A 23091-nucleotide genomic window follows, 5' to 3' on the forward strand; every position below is an offset into this window, starting at 1 on the left:
TTATTTTTCCATAAGCCTCTAGTATTATAATTTTCCTTTTCTTTCATGTTAATATGATAGGTGTGAAGTGCTACCTCAGAGTTGTTAATCAAAAATAATTCAGAACACTTTTTAATATAAGTATTGATAGTTTTAACTTTTTCTTCTAAAAACTGCCCATTCATATCCTTTGACCATTTATCAATTAGAAATGGATCCAATTTTTGTAAATTTGGCTGTTTCATATATTTTTTAAAAAATGAGACCTTTATGAGAGAAACTCGCAGACTATTACTCCTTCCCTCCCCTCAATTTCTTGCTTTCCTTTTAATTTTAATTATTTAAAATAATTTAATTAATTTTTCTTTTAATTTAATTTTAAATTTCCTTTTAATTTTATTTGTGCAAACACCCTTTAATTTCATGTAATTAAAATGATATTTTACTTCCTGAGACCCTCTCTCTCTCTTTTATTTAATCATAAACACTTACCTTATTTTTTAGATCTTACAGGCAAAATTTATTATGCTTCTTTAAATGCCTTTTCATATCAACTTTTATTTTAAAAAACTGGATTTTCAAACAAAATATAGAACATTTTTATATCTGGGAGTTCCAACTTCAAGAAATATTTCTTTAAAAAGATAATATTAAGTAACAAAGATTATTACTATATTGTTCACCTGAGTTTCTTACCAGATATATATCGATCTGGGTTGCTTCTGAAGCGATCATCAACTAAAATAAGAGCTCCCCAATCATTTTTGTGCCGAATACACCTATGGGGAAATAGTGAAAAGGAAAATATTTGAAGTAATTATGTAATGAAATAAAATAAAAATTTTAGTTAGATAGTCAGAAACATGAAGATAGTCTAAACATATCAGTTATACATCCCCTATAATGGAAACTAGCTATTAGGAGATAGATGTAAAAGTTATCCAGAAAGATAGTTATATAAACTAGGTATACCTTATTTAAAAAAAACTTCTCAACCAATAGTTGATACCACAAAGTTAAGTGAAAAAGTTTCTTTGCATACAAGAGAATTTAATTATTTGAAATTTCTCCCCCAAAGTACACTCATCAATTCTACAGTTTAAAAAAAAAATCTATGTATTTATGCAGATGCTTTTAAATAATATCTATACTTAAATGAACTCTAGCCTGTCTATTTGTGGATCATAGATCTCACAGTAGGTCACAAGATCACAGGTTCCTAGATTGAGGGATGGGATTTTACATTAGAAAAAACTGAGGTCCAAAGAGGCCAAGATGACTGGCCAGAATGCTGTGAAAAATCTAAAATCTCAATGATCTTGTGATGAAGAAAGCCATCTACACTTGAAAGAAGACTGTGGGAACTGAGTGCAGTTTATAACATAGCATTTTCACTCATTTTGCTGTTGTTTGCTTGCATTTTATTTTCTTTCTCTTTTTTTTCTGTTTTGATTTGATTTTTCTTGTGCAGCAAGATAATTGTATAAATATGTGTGCATATATTGGATTTAACATATATTTTTACCATGTTTAACATATACTGAACTACTTGCCATCTAGGAGAAGAGTGGGGGAACGAGGGGGGGAGGGGGGAATTGGAACACAAGGTTTTGCAAGGGTTAATGTCAAAGAATCATCCATGCTTATATTTCGAAAAATAAAATAAAAAGCTTTAATTAAAATATGTATTAGCTAAAAAAAAGAAAGAAAGAAAAATCTAAAATCCTGGCTTAGCCAGTCAAAAGTTGATTAGCTATGAGTGTCACACTGTTGGAATGGAGATTTTCAAGAAGTTGGAGCACTACTAACTGGGGATGTGGTAGACAAGACAAGATTCCTGGTCAGGTTAAGGTTGAAATCAATCATCTGTGTGATTCAGTCACAATATCATGGGAGTAGCCTTTTTAGGAGGGAAAGGAAGGGTTTGGCAGTTAGGGTTAAGTGACTTGCCCAGGGTTACACAGCTACCATCAAGTTTCTGAGACTGGATCTGAACTTAGGTGCTCCTGATTTCAAAGCTGGTTCTCTATTCACTGAACCAATGCCTCTGAGAGCAGTCTTTGCTTTTTTCAATTTAGTTTCTTTTGCACAGAATCTGATGTAAAATTTTTAAACAAGTTCTAATTAGTATAGCATTCAAATTAGTTTTACTTTAACTTCTAATAAAAAATGAAATTTAGATTAGATTTATGTTAAGTCAAAATCTGATTGACTAGAATGTTCCAAGAAAGAAATAATCTAAAGGAATTTTATGATTTAATGTTGGTTAATCCTTTAAGCACTATAATTTTTTTTGGCTTCCAAGTTACATTGTGTGTAACTTGTTTGTTTGCCTTGAGGGCAAAGATTGTGCTTTTGCCTTTCTTTGTATCCTCATTTCTGAGTACAGGGACTGGTACACATGAAGTGTTCAATTAATGCTTCTGATTGACTGATTTGGGTTTTTTTTCCAGAAATGTCAGCTTTCTAAAACTTTTACACTTCAAAATATGTTAATTGGGTTCTGAGATATTATGGTTTTATTGTCTCTTATTTTACAAGGTATGGAGCAATATGACTAGCCTTCAAAATAGTCTTAGTTTAAATAGTTCATCATTTGATATCTTACATTCCGTAATTCCACTTACCTGCCAAGTGCCTGGTTCAGGGCTCTATAAGCTTGAATTTCATACCACTGGCGGCCAGGTAAAAGACCTCGTTTTGAATGTTGGTCATTGTATTTTCTCTTTAACTCAACCTAAAGGTAGGATGGTACATATTATTATTATATTATTATTACTTCGGTTAAAAAAAAAAAAGACTAAAAGGAATAGGTAACTATTTAGCCTTTAAATTACCTAAAGATAATTTTCAGCTTCCTCAGAGTGTTATTATGGGCATGTATTTCATAATTTAGATCCAGCTATCTAACTTTTTTAAATCACTTATAAATGTCAATCATGAAAAGTAATATATTAAAACACTGCATTCTATCTCAGGGACTTCAAAGTCTTCTATTTCATCTACCCTAAAAATATCTATCAATCCCTTAAAAGTGAACTTCACAAATTCATTGCTACAAATACACTATTCTAAGTGGGTTTTTTTTTTGTTTTATATATGCACATTTTGCCTCTTTAGAGAGATTAGATGTTCTCGATAGTCAAAGACAATATCTTTTTTATTATTATTATTATTAAAACAGAACATTTTGCATAAGAAGGAACTGAGGGCTGGATTGCATTCTAATTGTGAAATTGTGATTGACAATACTTTTAAAATCATTAAGTCATTGTTTCTTTCAAGAATTATGATATAAGCAAATAAAAGATGCACTTAAAAAAAGTATGAAACATTTCAAAGAATGCCATCTCTAATTATTCTCTTCAATTGTTTCTAAAAACAGTGCTATAACTATGCTTTCCGGACACTGGAGGGCTTTTTCCTTAATTTTAAATAAGAATAATATGGAGGTCTCTCTCCTCAAACTTTTGTTACAATGTAGGAGTAATAAAACTGACATTAGACTCTATTGAGCACCGGGATGGAAAGTTACATTCCTGCCCCAGTTTCCTTAAAAGGCAAATGGAACTGGACTCAAGACTACATTAGTCTAGGTTTAAACAACAATTTGTTGACATAATTTCTCAGTCATTTAAAACCCAACATATAAGTAATGAGGAGATCAATATATAATGAGTAACTCAAGCTTGATGGATTCTCCACTACTGTGAGAATCAACACACTCTTCAGAATGGATGTTCAACTGTGAAGAAATGGGCTAAGAGGGAGGGAACAAATGAACCAGTTACCTATTTTTTTTAATAGCTTTTTATTTACAAGATATATGCATGGGTAATTTTTCAGCATTGACAATTGAAAAATTGTTTGTTCTGATTTTTCCCTTCCTTCTCCCCACTCCTTTCCCCAGATGGCAGGTTGACCAATACATGTTAAATATGTTAAAATATATGTTAAATACAATATATGTATACATGTCCATGCAGTTATTTTGCTGAATTAGAAGAATCGGACTTTGAAATAGTGTACAATTAACCTGTGAAGGAAATCAAAAATGCAGGTGGACAAAAATAGAGGGATTAGGAATGCTATGTAGTGGTTCACACTCATTTCCCAGAGTTCTTTCCTTGGGTATAGCTGGTTTTATTCATTACTGAACAATCGGAACTAATTTGGTTCATCTCATTGTTGAAGAGAACCATGTCCATCAGAATTTATCATCATCTAGTATTGTTGTTGAAGCATATAATGATCTCCCGGTCCTTCTCATTTCACTCAGCATCAGGTCATGTAAGTCTCTCCAGGCCTGTCTGAAATCATCCTGCTGGTCATTTCTTACAAAACAATAATATTCCATAATATTCATATGCTACAATTTATTTAGCCATTCTCCAACTGATGGGCATCCATTCAGTTTCCAGTTTCTAGCCATTACAAAAAGGGCTGCCACAAACATTCTTGCACATACAGGTCCCTTTCCCTCCTTTAAGATCTCTTTGGGATATAAGCCCAGTAGTAACACTGCTGGATCAAAGGATATTCACAGTTTGATAACTTTTTGAGTGCAGTTCCAAATGCTCTCCAGAATGGTTGGATGTATTCACAATTCCACCAACAATGTATTTGTGTCCCTGTTTTCCCACATCCCCTCCAACATTCGACATCATCTTTCCCAGTCATTCTAGCCAATGTGAGAGGTTGTAGTAGTATCTCAGAGTTGTCTTAATTTGCATTTCTCTGATTAATAATGACTTGGACATCTTTTCATATGGCTAGAAATAGTTTCAATTTCTTCATCTGAGAATTATCTGTTCATATCCTTTGACCATTTATCAAATTGGAGAATGGCTTGATTTTTTATAGAGTCAATTCTCTATGTATTTTGGAAATGAGGCCTTTATCAGAACCTTTGACTATAAAAATATTTTCCTAGTTTATTGTATCCCTTCTAATCTTGTCTGTGTTAGTTTTGTTTGTACAAAAACTTTCCAATTTGATATAATCAAAATTTTCTATTTTGTGATCAGTAATGATCTCTAGTTCTTCTTTGGTCATAAATTCCTTCCTCTTCCACAGAGCTGAGAGATAAACTATTCTATGTTCTTCTAATTTATTTATACTCTCATTCTTTATGCTTAGGTTATGAATCCATTTTGACCTTATCTTGGTGTATGGTATTAAGTATGGGTCAATGCCTAGTTTCTGCCATACTAATTTCCAATTTTCCCAGCAGTTTTTGTCAAACAGTGAATTCTTATCCTAAAAGCTAGGGTCTATGGATTTGTCAAACACTAGATTATTAAAATTATTGACTAATTTGTCCTTTGAACCTATTCCACTGACCAACTAGTCTATTTCTTAGCCAGTACCAAATGGTTTTGGTAACTGCTGCTTTATAATATAATTTTAGATCTGGTATAGCTAGGCCACCTTTATTTAATTTTTTTTTTCATTAGTTCCCTTGAAATTCTTGACCTTTTGTTTTTCCACATGCTGTTCTCTATTCTTGCTGAGTATCCTTTCCATGATATTGCTGCGTAAACTTCCATTATTAAATATTACATGAGCTACAAGTATCTCATCTCATTCAAATTCCTAGCTAGAATAACTAGACTGGCCTGAGTTAAGCTTGGCTCCAAACACCTGACAAAGCTACAAGAATTGGTCTAGATGGACCTCATGGAAGAAGTAGGGAAAAAGCGATGTGAAGGCCTCAGTTGGATGCAATCTTCATGGTCAAGCCAGGAGATATAAACTGTTCATTTCAGGGGCTTATTATCCCTAAAAGAGGAAGATCTTGCAAATGAAAATTAATCTAAATAATTAAGATTCCTACAATTTCAAGAAAACAGAAGTTGGATTTCTTACAAAGCATATTAGGAAACTTTTTCTTTCAATTTTTATTGGCTACAGAAGATGGGTTTTCTAAGCTTGCTCTGTAAGCTGCCCTGACCTTCAACAAGACCAACAAGATGCCAATTATAAGCCTCCATAACAAATATCTGCTTGGTCTGTAAACATTGTGGGGTCACTGTGGCACCCAGGCAGACTGAACCCAGATGAAAAATCAACCACATTTTAGAGAGATGTGTTTTTCCACACTAGAATAACAAGGCAATCTAATAAGAAAAAGGCAAAGAATGCAACTGCAATAAATCATTGGTAATATATACACTGAATGCTTTGAGGGAAGGAGAAGTGATTTAAACAAAGACACTATGAAATTCAAGGAGAATTGGTTTTCACTACTGGGAGGAAAAGTAATACCTGGTCAGAACATATGGCATCCTACATTTCTGATGTGGATACAGGCATCATCTAAATATTGCATAGCACTATAACTACTTCAATGTTCAATTTAACAAGCATTTATTAAGTATTCACTATGTGCCAAGTACTGTGTTCCTTCCAGAAAGGTATGACTCCAGGCTACCAAAATAACTTGTGATACAGGGTTTTGTGGACTATGAAACAAAAAAAGCCATAGTCATAAAGAAATAAAGAATTGTGGCTTTTCCATCTGACTTATAGACCATTCCATTTAAATGGATGAAAAATTCTGTATACAATAAGGAACCTCCTCAATATAATAATGACTTAACAGTAGTAAGCAGTAATTTACAAGTTATAAAAAGTCACAATCTATGAGCCTATGTTGGGTCTGTAGGATAATAATTCAAGTTAGGGATACATGGCATATTTGGAAAGTTATCAAATATAATGTTTAAATTACAAATTGAAATGATTTTATGGAATAAATTCATTCAGTTTTCACATGTTATCCATGCAATAAAGTGCTAAGTGCTAGGGGAAAATTATGGAACAGGTTACTATATTGCTTTTCTTAAATAAAATAACAAAGCCAAAGTTTTCAGATGCAAGATCAAGCACAAATATAATTAATTTAACCTATCTAGTAGTTGTTCTTTTTTGTTGTTCAGTCGATTTCAATCATGTCCAACTCTTTATGAATCCTTTTGGGGTTTCTTGGCAAAAATATAGGAGTGATTTGCCATTTTTTTTTCCAGCTCATTTTACATATGAGGAAACTGAGGCAAGTAGGGTTAAATGACTTGTTCAGGGTTATATAACTAGTAAGTATCTGAGGCCACATTTGCCCTCTAATCTTTCTGACTCCAGACCCAGCACTCTGCCTATTGTGCCACCTAACTAGTACTCTTAACAATTTGAAAATGTTTAGATGGATCAAACTTAAGTGACAAAATTTGCAATGCATGGAGGTGTTCATTTAAATTCCATGCAAAGGAATCTGTTTTAAATGAACCACCAGAGAAGTATGAAATAATTCCAGGATTCGATCAACAAGTAAAGGAATTAAGAAGTAAGCTACTTTGCCTGAAAAAGATTTACAATCTAGCTGGTGAGATAAAAAAAATAAATGAAACAAGGAGTAAAGTAGTAACGAAGACTAAAGATGTAAGTGCTAAAGGGACACATATAGATATATATAAAAAAATATTCTGTATGGTGATGAGATTGGTCTCTTCCTGAAGGAGATGAAATTTGTTGGGTCTTAGAGAAGGAATGGACATGAGGTAGCATGAATAAGAGAAGATCTGTTAAGTCAGTGACAGCATAGGATTATGACCGGACATGCTGACATCCACAAATGCTGACATCCATAAGCAACCTCTGAATAAAACAACCATGGCTGCCTGAAGATACAGGTTCTAGTTTCTTGGCCTTTGTTGAGACTTCCACAAACATGGGCCCAGGAAGACTCTCTTTGTAGTTGAAATCAGCTATACAAGAACTTTCCTTGCTTATCAGACTGAATCACCTTAGAAAATAAGAGTACTTATAGATGCAAAAGAACAGCTTCCTTGCAAAATTTTTCCAGTTTTGTTGTGAACCACTGACATCAATTGTTTTAACAAGATGCAAAACTACTCAAGAAAAAAGAAAGGCATGTCAATGTTCTTTGGTACAGTGTTAACCTTTTAAAACTGACAACCAAAAGAATATGCTTCAGGAGAGAAAACAGAAGACTCCTAACTGCTTCTGACAGGTAACTTTCAATTTGAATTTGGGTAAGAAATTTTACATTATGTTCTTATGCCCTTTAAAAAATAATCTGTCAAATATACCAAATCAAACTTTGTAACCAGAAAATAAATTTACTTTGATTTCATAGATCTAAAATTTGTTTAGTCACAAGTCAACTGTTCAATGAAGAAACATGTCCCCTTATATTCTACTGAGGAATATAATGCAAATGCTAAATAATAAGGTGCCTCAGAAAATAAAAAACCCTAATATACATTTTAAATAGAAAAACACACATAAATTAGAATTCAGCAATAAGAACTCAGGGAATGTTAAAAGAAAAGAGACGTGTGTGTGTGTGTGTGTGTGTGTGTGTGTGTGTGTGTGTGTATGTATTTAGGAAAGATTCTACTGTATTTGCAAAAATCCTCATATGTTGAACTACAGTTGTTTTGAAGACATTTCCTTTCTATGTAATTTAAGTGGTTTCTCAAATGAGATTTTCCCTGAAGGAGTTTGGTACCCACATGTCTTTTGCCAACAGCTTAGGGGTTTTCAAAGTATCCTGCCACTCCGATGATTAGATATGACACTACTATATATGATAATAGTCACTTTCCCTTTGATAACAATTACTGTTTGAAGTATACGATTAAAAAGTAGCCAGAGATTATTTAGCAGTTCCTAGAACAAAAAAATTTACATTTTCCTAGTCTTTCTTTTTATATTAGACTATAATCTCCTATCCCCAACTAACTATATTCCATTTCTTGAACACTGTCAAATACCTTTTTTAAACCAGACTCCACTAAACTTAATATTGAAATGGAGTGAATTCGGGGTTTTCAAAGATTATATTAACAGAATACACACTCAAATAGGTCCATGGAATCTGGAAAAGGTCTAGTGATGGGGTTAGTGACAGAGAAGCCTAGCTAAGAAATTCATTATCAGTAGACTGGCCAACATGTGGGGGTCTTTTTTGTTTGTTTTGTTTCGTTTTTGTTTTGTTTTAGTGATAGCAATTCATGAAGACTTGTCTTCAAAAAGAAAAAAAAATAAAGTGACTAATATATAATTTTTTCATTATTATAAAAATAATTAAATAAAAATAAAGCATAATTGAAAAAATAAGGCATAAAAAACTAGTTATTCTTAAGAGTCATGTTTTCATTGGAGATAACTAACAAGTTGAGTCACCTGAAGATTAAACAGAAGCCTTATTGTTAAAGTAGGAAAGGTGAAAGGCCAGTGCATCCCATTTTAATGGAAACAGAATCTATTTCATTGTCTATCTATGCTATATTAGGCATCAAAATCCACGCCCAATTCAAAATGGCATGTTGCATATGTGAAAAAGGCAGTTTCTCCTGCTAGCAAATCTTTTAAATGTGCAGTAAACCATAGGCTATAAGGGATTAGTTAAAATGTCAAAAGACAGCCTTTTACTTTTACCTGCTCATCCTTAAAAATATATTCTTAGCTACCAGGCATGCTTTCCAGACAAATACCTTTAGCAGGCAGAAGCAAAAGGCCCATGGCAAGTTCAGCCATCTTGTAGCTGTCAGAGAAATTAGTCTTTGATCTGTCTGGGAGGTCACAGTTACATTTACATTAGCTACCTAATCTAACAACATCATACCTGTTACTCACTGCTTCTTTTAATGCTTAATGAGACAGACTTTCTCTGCTATGGGAAACTAACTGTGAATGTTTTTTCTAAGTTCTGACAAAAAGTAAACACCATAAACTTTACCTGACTGAAGTTTGGAAAGATGACTTTTTAGAACAGTTAATATTGCATTTCAAATATACTTGATAAATCCTGTCTATTTTAAACTATAATTCTACAGAAGGGGTTTAAGCCTAAAATAAAACTACTAAGTAAGGATTTTTGGAATAGTCTGGAAACAATAAAGATTAGGTGATTCTTTCTTTCATAAAATTGTTTTCCTTCTGATGACCACTTAGATGTTGATGAGAGATGAATAGCAAACTGAATTTGATGGTCTCTAGACAGCAGTGAAATCATGTCCACATCTAAAGTCCACATGATTGATATAAGCAGATGGGAAGCCCCTGAGAACGGCAAAAGAGTATTTTCAGAATTATGCAATAGACAGAAAAACTAAGGGCAAAACAATCAAGATATAAAAAGTAAGTGATTTCTGGTTCCATGAAATAGAGTAGAAAGAATGTCAAATCTAAAGTTAAAAGATCTGGATTCAAATCCTACTGAAGTCGTATATTATCATTGGGATCTTAAGCAAGGTATTTAATCTCTCTAGACCCAAGTTACTTTATATATAAAATAAGAAAGATGGGCTATTTGGTCTTTAGCATCTCTTCTAGTTATAAAACTGTATGAGTTATTTAGCCTGTAATATTGCTCATGTCATATGCAAAAAAAAATTATCTATGGACTGGGAACAATCACAGTAACAAAGACCACAGCTGTAATAGGTGAAATGAGAGAAATAACTCTCATGGGCTAGGATGGATATAATGTCAACAAATTTCATTAACATAACAATTCCTTTTTTGACTTGGTCGCAACCAACAGTTTTAAGCCCAATAGTAGCTGTGTACAAGAGCAGTCTTTTATACATTTAATTAATAGCTTCTAAAGAGAAACAAATGGTGTGACAAATACAAGCTAGAACTATAAACCCATCACTTTATTTTATGAGCCACCTCATCATGAAAGACAATAGGTTTTGTCCTCATTTATATAAATATGCAATATGATTTCGGTAATAAATGCTTTCCTGTAAAGCTGCCACATAAGCAGTATAATGCTATCATTCTTTAATCATAAGCAAGACTTTAAGACAAAAGTTCAATGTTCCAAATAAGACAAAAAACAAATCAGTTAAATCTACCAATTAAAAGTATTAAGAAAACTTTGCTTCAGTAAAAATAAACACATTGTCTAGCAGACACTCATGAAGAACAGTTTTATCTTTCGCCAAAGTACAGGGCCCAAAACCCAAACATTTATAGCAATCCCAAACTAGAAGACAGACAATGTGCATTAGGAGCATTTACTGCTCTATATCACCATAGTGTAAACACATTTATCAGTGCAACTATCACAATATAAATTCCAATGGTTAGAGGAACAACTCAGAGGTACAAGAGCTTATATGTGGAATAATTTAAATAGATAAAAAGAATATGACGGGTTTTATTTCATCTGGCATATTTTCAAGATTTCTCAGGCACCACTTTAACCAAATACAGTACAATATTTTGCTAAAATGGAAAAAAAAAAAAAAACCCACCTTGGGTTTCTGCCAAGAGTTAACAAGCCAGGCTCCCTTTTAAATAAAAAAGCACTTCAGGACCAGTTTTTTCAATTGTTACTTACTTTCTCTGTTAGATTAGGCCCTGACTTATGATACTATGACCAACATATTGCAACAGAATATTGCAGGCCAAAGAGTGACATTACTATACAGCTCATGTGTACATGGGCTGCTTTGGATGATAAGAGCCTCTGCTAGAAAAACTAGAAGAGAAAACTTTATTCTGCATCTCTATGGTGCTGAATTAGCAAAAAAAAAAAAAAAAAAAAAAAAAAAAAAAAACAAATCCAAGGGCTAGAATAAAATACCATCCCTTCAAAAGAAGCATCTCTAATTCTGAACATAGTCAATGCCAACTAATATGCAATTATAGTTATTTGGAACACAGCTGATGCCCAATATTATTTAGTTGTTGCCAAGAAACAAAAAGCTTCAGAATAAATGCTTTTTTATTATATTAGTAGAAAAGTTCCTCTCTACTCCTATTTTCCTTATTAGTAATGTTTTGGCTAATATTAAAAATAGTTTATTTATATGGTACTCTGGGTACAAAGCACTTTATATACCTTAACTCATTTGATGAGGTGGATAGGAAAAAACCCATTAAAATGAGAAGAAAAAACATTCAGATGACTTTAGAGCAAAAGTCCAACAGAACTGAACATTTAAAATCAAAGGAAGAAAATGTGATGGAAAACTGCTATCATAAGATCTGCATTAAATACTGACTTTTCAGCATGCTTACTCTGCAAAGTGTTAAGTAAAAAGCATATGTAAACATATACACTCACACATACACATACACATACATATGTGTGTTTTTAGAGAGAGAGAGACAAACAGACAAACAAAAAGAGAGAGTGTCTGTGTGGGCTGACTGGGCCTTAGAACATCTCTCACATTTGTTCCTTTATCTCTGCTTACAAAGCTACCAGCTTAGTTTGAGTCTTAATCATCTCTTGCCATAATTAAATCATACTTCTTCCACTAAAAAATATTCACAGTCACATAACCATGCAATATGATTTCAGTAATTCAGCAATTCATTCTTTCTGTACAGATGTCACATAAACAGTAGAATAATATCATTTTAAATTCATAAGCAAGTCTTAGACAAGAGTCTTTGTAATATTAACATAAAAATTATAATATTAATTCATCTTTTATCTTATTCTCTTAAATTTCTCATTGGTCTTCCCAGTTCTAACTCATCTCCATGTGGTTGCCAAATTACTATTCCTAAAAATATAGATCTGACTATGTCTCCTCCTCCCACCCTTAAGAAGTTTCACTTATTATTTATTTCTTTTAGGATAAAACACAAATTTCTCTGTTTGGTATTTAAAGCCCTTTATAATCTGGCAGGAACCTATCTTTCCAAATATTTCACATAACTCTCCCTTACAGATTCTAAGCTCCATCTAAACAGAATTACCTGCTGTTCTCTACACAAAACAATGTCTCTTGCCTCTCACCATGATCTTTCTCCCCATGCCTAGAATGCTTTCCCTCTCCTCACCTGGGGTCCTTAGAATTTCTAGCACTATTCAGGAGTCAGCTCAAGTGCAATCTCCTGCACAAGGCTTTACCTAATTTCCCCAGTCATTAGTGATTCCCCCTCTTCCAAAATTACTTTATATTTTCTTTGTGTATATTTTGTACTTACTACTCTGCACACAGAGCTTTTCCTAGTAAAACATAAGCTGTTCAAGGGCAGGAATATTTTTATAGCAAATGCTTAATTATTGAATTTAGGTAATGATAATTTCCCATCCCATGTTAGTGTCAGTGGCTACTTAGAAATGGTCCACAGACCTCGACATCTTTTCAGATTGAGCTCTGTGTCTGGGCAATTAAGGTTTACAGCCCTTAAGGAGAGAGAGCAGCTCATCTAATAAATAGTATGGCTAGAACAAAGAAAAACACTCTCAGAGCTTTTGCCATGCTGATTGATATGTAAATATGACACTTATAAAATTAGTTTCAATGTATCTCGTGCAGTGATTGCTTTTTATGATACCAATGAAAATCTGTATGCTGGAAGTCCATTTAGAGAATCTTGTTTTAATCATTTTGAAACCTGACTTTTTTTTATGTGACTTGCATACAGTGATCTGAATATTACTGAGCAATATAATAGATCCATATCTCAAAGATGGTCAAGATTTAATAATGTTTTTCAAAATTCTGTGTTAGCATCATAGTATGTTAGACTTATCTTCTTAAGGGCAAGGACTAAGCTTTTGCTTCCTTTTGCATCCCCACTGCTTAGCACAGTATCTGGCTTGTAATAGGCACTTAATAAATGTTTACTGACTATTTAATGACTGACTCATATATTTATGACTCTACACTCTTGGCATGTGTATTCTAAGTACACTTGCCTTCAGAAATACCAGTGTTCTAATCATTTCTTTGTAGTAGCGACTGCCTCAACTCACTACCTCTTAAGGTTTTTGTTTTGCTTTTTTGAAGCACAGATGCTGTTGTGGTGCAGGACTGACTGAGGTTCTTCTGGTAATACAGGATAAAGACTGGAACAAAATAAGACATTAACAGACCATTTAATGGTTAACAAAGGAAGTTTACTTAGCAATAGCCTGAAAAGGATATTATCAGCAAGAATACTCTATTGATTCATTCCTACTTTTATGTCGGCCATGTGGGTGTGCTAGTCAGAAGCCTGCTCCTTATGCTCTGGCTTTTGAACCTTCACTACAAGGAAACCAAATCAGTGGATAGAATCTTTGTTCCTGAGGCCATCTAAATCTTAAGGATGGTTACAATATCTTCCAAAGAAAAACTAGTCCAGCCTGCATGGGATATATAGCCTTAGCATATTTACTGTTCCTTCCACAGAGGCACATAAACATGAGTTAGAAAAGTAAGTACAATTAGCTTTTATCACCCAGTAGAAGCCTGAATATCTTTCTATTCAAATATCTCCCCCTTAGATCTCTATTTGTTAAACATGTATACCAGCTTTTGAACAAATTTTTCCACACAAATTACCAAAATGAAACCATCTCAAGAAAGAGAGGCAATGCTATAATAAAGTCATGGAGAATTAGTAGAAGAAAGGAATTTTAAGAGAAAGTACAAGGGAGAAAGGATTAGAGTACTCAGGCTGGGCATATGAAATAGCCACTGGAAACTATGTTTTTTCACAAGTCACCAAATGAAATTGTTTCCTTGACCATTTAGATTTCTTCTTCTTCTTCTTTTGCCATTTATTTCCAAAAAAGCAATTAAAAAATACCTCATACAAGAACATTTTTTACCCTCAACTATGTACTCTCTGAGCATTAGTTATAGAGTGCTTAATTTACCCCTAAAGCAATTCAATCCTTGGTTCCAATGACAAAGAATAAGAAAAGGCTTATATAAGTTACAACCCTTGAACACTTTCAGTGATGTCAACTATAGCTTGTGGTATCTTGGAGAACTTGAAGCTTTATAGTTTGACAAATCATGTAGCACATTCACCCCAGGCCCATCTACTCATCTCAGCCTTGTAGGCTTTAAGGAACTCCGAACAAGTGGCTTGATTAAAATCTAATGCAACCAAAACCTTCCTCAGAAGAAAACATTCAATCTCTTTCCAGTGAAGCAGAAACAACAACAACAACAAAAAAATCAAACCATTTCCCTTGAGGTACAAAGCTGCTGCATCTGCTCAATGTGACAATGTCTAAGGTGAAGTGGTGAGTGTCAGTCATCCTTACAAGTCCTCAGGGTGATAGCTTCATTTTTAAAGCCTTCAACTTATTTTGACAGGAAAGTAAAAAACTAAAGGTCACTATTACTTGCTAAGGACAAGATAAATGAAAGAAAAGCTTGGGAGATTCTTGTAAACTAGAAAAGCAACCCAGCAAAAGGTAAAGAAGTAATTTTGATTTGTTGCAATATTTTTCTGAAGATTTAACTAAATAATAAATTTCATCAGATACTTCTCTCTAAAACTAGTTTAACATAGTCTTAAACATCAGTTTTAAGTCAACAACAAAAAAGTGTCAAAATGTATCTTTATCTTTAAAGTTTTAGTTTTTTGAACTAAAAAATTTGGCAGTTATTCCCTCCCAATGTGTCCCTCTTCCTCCTCTCATCACTATCTACAAGTCTGAAGATTTATATTTCAAGAGAATAATTAGTATGGTAAGGTAGAAGATGAATTACAAAAGCATTTTCTATGGATTCTTTACTAAGGGAAACAAGAAGCTGAGACCAATGCTTTGGAATCTGTCGTTTTTCACTGTCTAAGGTTAATATATAACTTATCAGCTTAAGTAATTTAAGAAAATTTAATCTACTTTAAAATTTTAAAGTCACAATATGTGCTTAAAACCTGTTTTTAATAACATCTTTGGCAAAGCTATTCATAAAAAAGGGGTCCAGCTGAAAAAAAAAAAAGCTTCAGAGCTCTGAGAAGACAAAAAGGCTTAAAAGATAATAATAATAACAATATTTCACCTATATATAATAGGACTTTAGAATTAACAAAGTGCTTTCATATATATTACTTCATTTGATTTTCTGAACCAATGGTCTCCAAAGTAGGCTACATGCACCCTAGCACATATACAAGATTGTTGGAATCCTTACTAACTGCTAACTAATTAGAGTTGATCTAATCTTACAAGAAGATGTTTTGGCCAGAACCTGAAACAAGGTACTAAGTAGAACTAATCAAGACAAGGCTTGTGTTCCCACCTTTACTCATTGGAGTCCACAAGTATGCTAGCTTCACAAAGTACACTTTCTAACTTCAAGGGAGTCCACACCTCCCTTAAAGTTCATTGGGCCAGAGAGCACTATGGGAGAAAACCCATAATCCCATTCTCTCAGAAGAGGCAGATAAAAGGCCAGCGATGAGGGATCTATGGCAGAATACATTTTTTCCTCTTGGCTGGCTGATGGCGCTGGACTCGAGAGGAACGACTCTGGTGCAGAGAACACTTTTGGGATTTCAGTGGAGTTACACCAGAAGCCCTCTCTCTGCGGCAAGTTGGTGGCTGGGCTCCCCAGAAGGAGATAAGAGAGACCTTCCATCTCTGTCTTGGTTGGAGGCAGAAGAAAGCAGAGGCAGAGGCTGAAGGACAGAACCTTTGGATTTGGAGACATCCGAAGGGCTCTAAGCCTCTAAACCGGCTGTGCTTTGAGAAGAACAAACTCCAACATTTGAACTCTAACACAAGATGATTCCTTGGGATGAGGGAAGAACATGCTAGAACATATATATACACACATATATACATATATATATATATATATATAAATTTTCATCTATATACTGAAAAAAACATGGAAACAGAATTTTCATTCCTGTTTTTAAAAATTCCAAAGAGCTTTAGAGGGTTTTGAACTCATTTACTAAAAGATATGAAAATGCATCTCAATAATCTATAAGAATGACTATTTTATATCAGGAGAGATGGAAATTTATATTGTGAATTTCAATAAAAACCTTTGCAGAATTGGTATAAGGGACTGAAAAATAAATATCATAATGTAGTATGTAAAGCAAATGATGAAATCAAAGCTTATTTGTGAAATAACTTATTCATCTCTGATAGTATCAAAATAAACTCAACTTAGAACCCGACTTTCTAATCATTCCATCACAAAGCATTAAACCAAGATTTTTGAAAATAATGAGTTCAATCATATCACTTAGTAAAAAGTATCATTAGCAAAAATTTTAGTGAGAATAAAAAGGGTTTTATACTATTAATAAAATGTTATTTTACTATCTTATTCTTTTAAATTTATTTGTTGTGTATTTTGTAATGTACATGATTAAATTAATTTGTACAGTCATATTATATATGACTTAATAAATATACATGTACTGAGAAATGAGTGCTTGAATAAATATACATGTACTGAGAAATGAGTGCTTGAAAATTTTTTTTTACTGATAGGAGTATATATGTAAAACGTTTGGAGAATAGCATCAAATTAAAAGACACTGTGAGATAAGAAGATGACAAAGATTATTTTAATTAGGCCCCCATTTTGCCCAATCAGTATTAATCAGTTCAATATGATTCCATAGAGGTAATGATGGTTAGCAATTATTAGCAATATACTCAGCTAGTATGCATTTAGACAGTTTAGCCAACTAATATTAATATAAGATGTATTACTGTATATTTTATATAAGATTTTATTTTATATTTTTGTACTTTGTAGTTTATACTTTATAAACTGTATTAATGTATATTTTAAATATATAATACAGGGATAATTAGATAAGATAGATTCTTCTTATAGTAGGCCTCAAACTTTAAAACTTATGAATTCACCATTTACAACTTATTTACCAGTTATGAAGTTCACTTGCCTAGCCACAATAACCAAACCTAGCATGGGTAGGATGTTTTGATATAATATGGACAGTCTCCCAACTTATTTTTGTACCCTTGGATCAATCTCTCTTGCCCACCATGAGGAGTAGCCCATCTTCTAATCATTTAGTGGGGATGATCCTTGCCTTGTCCACACTGTGAATACTCATGCTGATGCAGCATTTCTGGTTCTTCTGGTCAAAAGCAAGTTCTATCAATCAATAAGATTCTACTTTGCTTTGCCTCTTCTGAGTGTCTGGTTATCAAGCTCTATAAAAATAAGGCCCTAGGGAAAGGGGACATCTCAGATTGTGAGGAAGATCTGAGGTTCATATCATTAGCGAGAGCCATGGACCCTTCAATAGAGTGCTAGTGGTTCAGAGCTCTGTCTCCGTGTTTTTTTTTTTTTTTTTGCAGATTGGATAATTTTGGATCCCACAAAAAGCAGATATGTTTATTCTTTCCCTATTCTCTGCCTCCATGTAGCTAACTCTGAAGGAAGAGAGGCTTGGAGGGGTTAAATGACTTCCCTGAATTCCCCTTCCCCCCCCCCCAAAAAAAAAGTAAAGAGTAGAACAAGAAAGAGAAGATAACTTTTGAGACCTGATTCCATGTCCTTTTCATCATATCATGTTCTGAAGTGGGGTACAACGGTCCAGATTTTTAGAAAATAAAGGGATAGAAAATTTCCTCCATCTAACAATTACACCTACAATTAGCACAAATGTCTTCTTTCTGTGTGTATATGTGTTGCTTTCTCTCTCTTTCTCTACCTGTCTCTTGTTTCTCTCCTCTCTCTCTTTCTCTGTCTGTCTCTCTCACTCTCTCAGCAATTGAGGTTAAGTGACTTGTCCAGGGTCACATAGATATAAGTGTCAGGTGTGAGGATGGTAACATCAATCTCTAAATACCTATTGAGACCTAACAAATTAGGAAATTCAACTGATAGCAAATGTCATAACAGATCAGATTATAGTAGGAATATGACTTAAATGTTTATAATTCACTAGATAGGTGATCTCTTCTCTCACCCTAGGCATGAGCCCTGTGTGAAAATCATAATCTATCTGTATCTTTTCAATGAACTGATTCTTTTTTATGTCTTTCTGACAATCTTCCATAGAGAATAAACCTAAAGCTAGAGGTTTTCTTTTGGTTCTTTTTATATTTCATTGATACCAAAACAATACTTATGTTATATTTACTCTCCTCCAATCCCAGATATATTGTACTCAATGGCATGATTTGTTGGTATTAGGTTACAGCCTGCTTACATACACCTACCATGTGGGAAACACTGTCATTCTCAAAATTAATCAGAAGGTTTTCAATATTCCAATGTTAAAAGAAAATGTCAAAAGATTTCAAGTCACTAGAATATTAATGATGAAAATACAACCAAAAAAGAATGTTCAAATCTACTCTAACTTAGTAAGAGAAGTTGTTTTATTAGGTTTTTTATGAGACGACTACTAGTACATACTTATTAATGTTGTCTTGATGTAATAATGTAATAATATTTCAGTTCCCATTCATTTTCTCATGAATATTCATATTAGCAAGTGCTGTCAAAGTAGTAAGAATAATGAAAGAACAATTTGGTTTCCCTTAAAAAGAAATCTCAGCCTAATTGATTTGGGAATTCAAATACTGCCAAAACCATCACCTGACAATATTTTGATACCCTGAGGCCCAGGGTTTCATCTGTATTGTATCTTATTAGCACTGTAATCCCTTTGGGATAGAAGCCTTGTTGTCTAGATGGTTTGTAAAAAGGCACACTACGTACAGGGCTCAATAAATTTACATAAGTGTCCCTTTTTCTAGGAAAGTCTGGCTTTATAAAAAGCCAGAAGCTAATGCAACAAAGCTGAAAAAGAGGTCCATGTTTTTCAAGCATGAGAAAAATAAAAGAAACCATTTGGAAGGGGCAACAAAGTCAAATAGTCAAGCACTTTTTGAGGTAAGGAAAGTATGCTAAATGTAAAAAGGCAATAAATTTGAGAAAGAAATCTAAACTTGGATATTTTCTTCAACAGCAATAGAGCTAATCTGCTACTCGAATTCTCATTTCACTGATTTTTCAAGAAGTCAAGAAAAAAGGCAGTTATTCAAGTTATTAGTATCCACAGAATTATAAATATAATATTCTCTTAAAAGAAAAATGAAATGCAAAACTAAAGATTCAGTGCTATTTTTTTCCTTGCTTAAATTTTAATCATTGTACGAATCCTTCTAGTCCCTCAGTACAACTACCAAATTCTATAATAAATTCAACATGCAAGTTCAACATGTTTGGGGTTTATATTGTGTCAGCCACATGCCTTGATTTTTGTGATTTTTCTCATCACAGAAGTAAAGAAACATCAACCTAGGCGCTGAAATATTTCTATAGACCACTAAACTATGCTAAGGCCAAGAGATGAAAAGCAAACTGAAAATATAAAATGATGTGTCCCGTCATGGCTCACAAATCATGTACATGGCACCAATTTGAGAGGTGCCTGCTTGAAATATGAAGGTAAAGGCTTTTGCATTTAATAGTTAGATCATACTGACTAGCTAAGGGATTTATTTTAAATGTTCATTAAAAGGGCAACCTTGTAACCACTATAATCTTAATTGCTTAGAAAAAAATCTTGTTTTTTAAGGCTTTGCTTTTTTTCTCATATTTATTTATGTAAAAGGGTTCAGTTCTCCCCCACTTTTTTTTTTTTTTTTTGCCATTGTTCCCTCGATTCCTGAAGGGAAAGAGAAAAAAGCAGCATGCACACAGAGACACACATACATCCCAACACACACACACACACAACTTTAGGTTAGTGCAAAGTTTGCTTTTTAACTCTTACACGATTAAGTATGTTCTACTATAGAATGATCAGAAGCATCTGGGAAAGGTGGAAGTGAAAAAAATCCTCTCTGGGAAAGTTCACTTAATGCCTGCACTTCAGAGCTGCCCATTATCAACATTTCATAGTGAGTTTCTTTCTTTTCAGGTCCCTGAGGTAAGAGCAGTAAATTATGATTTGAACTAAACAAGTCACACTTGGCTCCAAAATCAAATTTTCCTACCTCTATTTTCTGGTCCCCAAGGTGGGCAGAGGAAATCCTGGTCACAGCCAAAGAAGTCATATTTTTGGCTCTCAAATACATTTTCCTGCTTCTCTAATAGCCAAGTCCTACTATTGAGAATACCAAAGCCTTCTGTTAGTGCTTTAAAATTTTCTTTTCATTTTTGCTTCTACCTCCTGATTTTTCAAAGTTAGGAAGAGATTTTTTTTTTTTAGATCATAAAACTGGTGCCATTGCCCCCTTAGTTTTTACATGTCTAATTTTTCTAACATGTTTAGTAGCCAATAGTAACTGTCTTTATTATGAATTCAAGTTAGAGAGAAGAAAATGATGTACTTACAGTCTTTTTCGTTTCTATCAATAGGGAAAGGATCTAGATCTTGGATTTTATTAGCATAGGAAACTCTAAGGTGAAAAAACTCCCCCTATCAATGAACCTTTTCTGAGAATTATAGTCTTAGAGAAATGAGAGGTTAACCTTGAACCTGGGTCTTTCTGGCCTCAGTGCCAGCTTCTTATTCAATACACTTTGCAGCATTTCTACTATAAATAAACAATTAAAATGCTTATATGAAAATAAGTTCTCTACATTATTATATCAAAGCTTTAATTTAGGGGAAAAAATGAAATATCTTGTTACAAGGCTATAATTATTTGAGTTTGGTTTTATCTGAAATCATAGAATTTTAGATTCATAGACAGAGATCATCTGCTCTGGTTTCTGTGGGTATTTTAAATACTTGACAAATATTTATCAAAAAACATGATATGAAGGAATAGGTGGGGGGGAGGGAGGTTTCACACTCTTTTCTGATTCCATTTGTATTTACAGTCTTGTAATAGACAAATTAGCAACTCATTAAGATATACTTTACTGAAATCCCATTCCAATTCCTCATTATGGCACAGTGGTAACTCTGAGGTCTCAAAAACTATGTCAAGAAAATGAAAGCTCTGACAGTGATTACCTGGACTTACTAGAAAGTCTATAAATACAGAGAGAGCAATAAAGTATATATCTGTGCCCAAGGTATGATCTAATAAAATAAAATAAAACAAGTCACTAAGTTTTGGGGAAACTGTACACTTACATTATAAAAAGAGTTTTCTCACCTGGGAGTTCCCTATGCCAGTGAAATTACAGGTCTAATTCCTACTACTATATATGGTTGAAAAAACTAATTTCAGTCAGAAGAGAATATTGTGTGGTATGAGGGTCCAAAAAGGCCTTCCATAGAAGATGTCATCTCCTGTAGGCTAAGACTTCTGAGAGAGATGGGTGCACTGCACTGTAGACTGGAAATGGAATATGTAAAGTCAGGAAATGGAAGGCAGTGGACAGTGGGCAGTTTGACTGCTGGCCAGGTTGGCTACAATAGTGAATATATGAAGGGGACCAACATAAAACGGACCTGTAAAAGAAGGTGGGAGTCAGATTGCAGTGGATTTTAAGTGCCAGGTGAGGATTGTGTGAAGCTATGGGGCGTGACATGGTTAGATCCATGTTTTTGGAGGAACAGCCTTGCTGCTGTGTGGAGGAGAGATGGGAGAGGGAGAGCAACTAGAAGACTATGGCAAAAGTTCAAGCAAGAGGGGAGGCCAGCCTGAGATTCCCTTGGCACTGGGAAGAAGAGGCCTGCAAGATCTTGTGGAAGCAGAAAAGACAAGGCTTGGTTACTGGTTATAGGAAAGAAGGAGAAACACGAGGCACGGAAGATTCTAAAGCTACAATCTCTTTTCAAGGGATGGAGATTGATGCCATTAATAGAACAGGAGAAATGTCCAATTTTAAATGTCCAGATGTAAGATATTCAGCTGGAGATGACCACAAGACTGTGGATAATGTGGGATAGCAGTACAGGAGAGAAATTAGGGCTGAATACATGGATTTGATGTAGAATTGTGATCTCCCTACCAAGGTGACAATTGAACCTATGGGCACTGATATGATCATAAAGAGAGAAGAAAGAGGGGCAAGACAGGCATTCCTTTGGGGGAAGCACAGTTTAGTAGGATAGAACTAAACAGAAAAGACTGACAAGAAATGGTCAGACAAGTAGGGAAAAAAAAACCCAAGAAAGAATAATGTCAGGGAAACCTAGGGAAGAGAGAGTATCCCAAGAGGAAGAGAGAGGGCAACTTTGTCAAGAGCTGTAGAAAGGTCAAGCAGAATGAAAACTGAGAAAAGGCCAATGAATTTAATCACTGTTAATCTTGGAGAAAACAGGGCCAATAAAGTGGCAGAGTCAGAAACCAGATTTCAAGGGGTCAAGAAATGAGTAGAAGAAGAGGAAAAAGAACTAAATGCAAGAAATCTTACTACCAGAAAGGTTGGGCAGCAAACTGGAAATTCTTTGAGAAAGGACCAAAAAATGGGT

The 23091-nt window shown here is 33.9% G+C and overlaps 1 protein-coding gene across 1 annotated transcript in view; it reads right to left on the reverse strand.

Annotated features, from left to right (window-relative positions):
- BRIP1 (BRCA1 interacting helicase 1) overlaps positions 1-23091 on the reverse strand; it is a 218165-nt gene that overhangs the window by 12214 nt on the left and 182860 nt on the right. Inside the window, exons 17-18 of the mRNA XM_051994115.1 lie at positions 2607-2716; positions 676-758 (exon numbers count right to left, since the gene is read on the reverse strand). Coding sequence (XP_051850075.1) covers positions 676-758; positions 2607-2716 — 193 coding nt within the window. The remainder of the gene's footprint in view (positions 1-675; positions 759-2606; positions 2717-23091) is intronic.

Source organism: Antechinus flavipes, chromosome 4 (assembly GCF_016432865.1).
Source record: "Antechinus flavipes isolate AdamAnt ecotype Samford, QLD, Australia chromosome 4, AdamAnt_v2, whole genome shotgun sequence".
Lineage (NCBI taxonomy): Eukaryota > Metazoa > Chordata > Mammalia > Dasyuromorphia > Dasyuridae > Antechinus > Antechinus flavipes.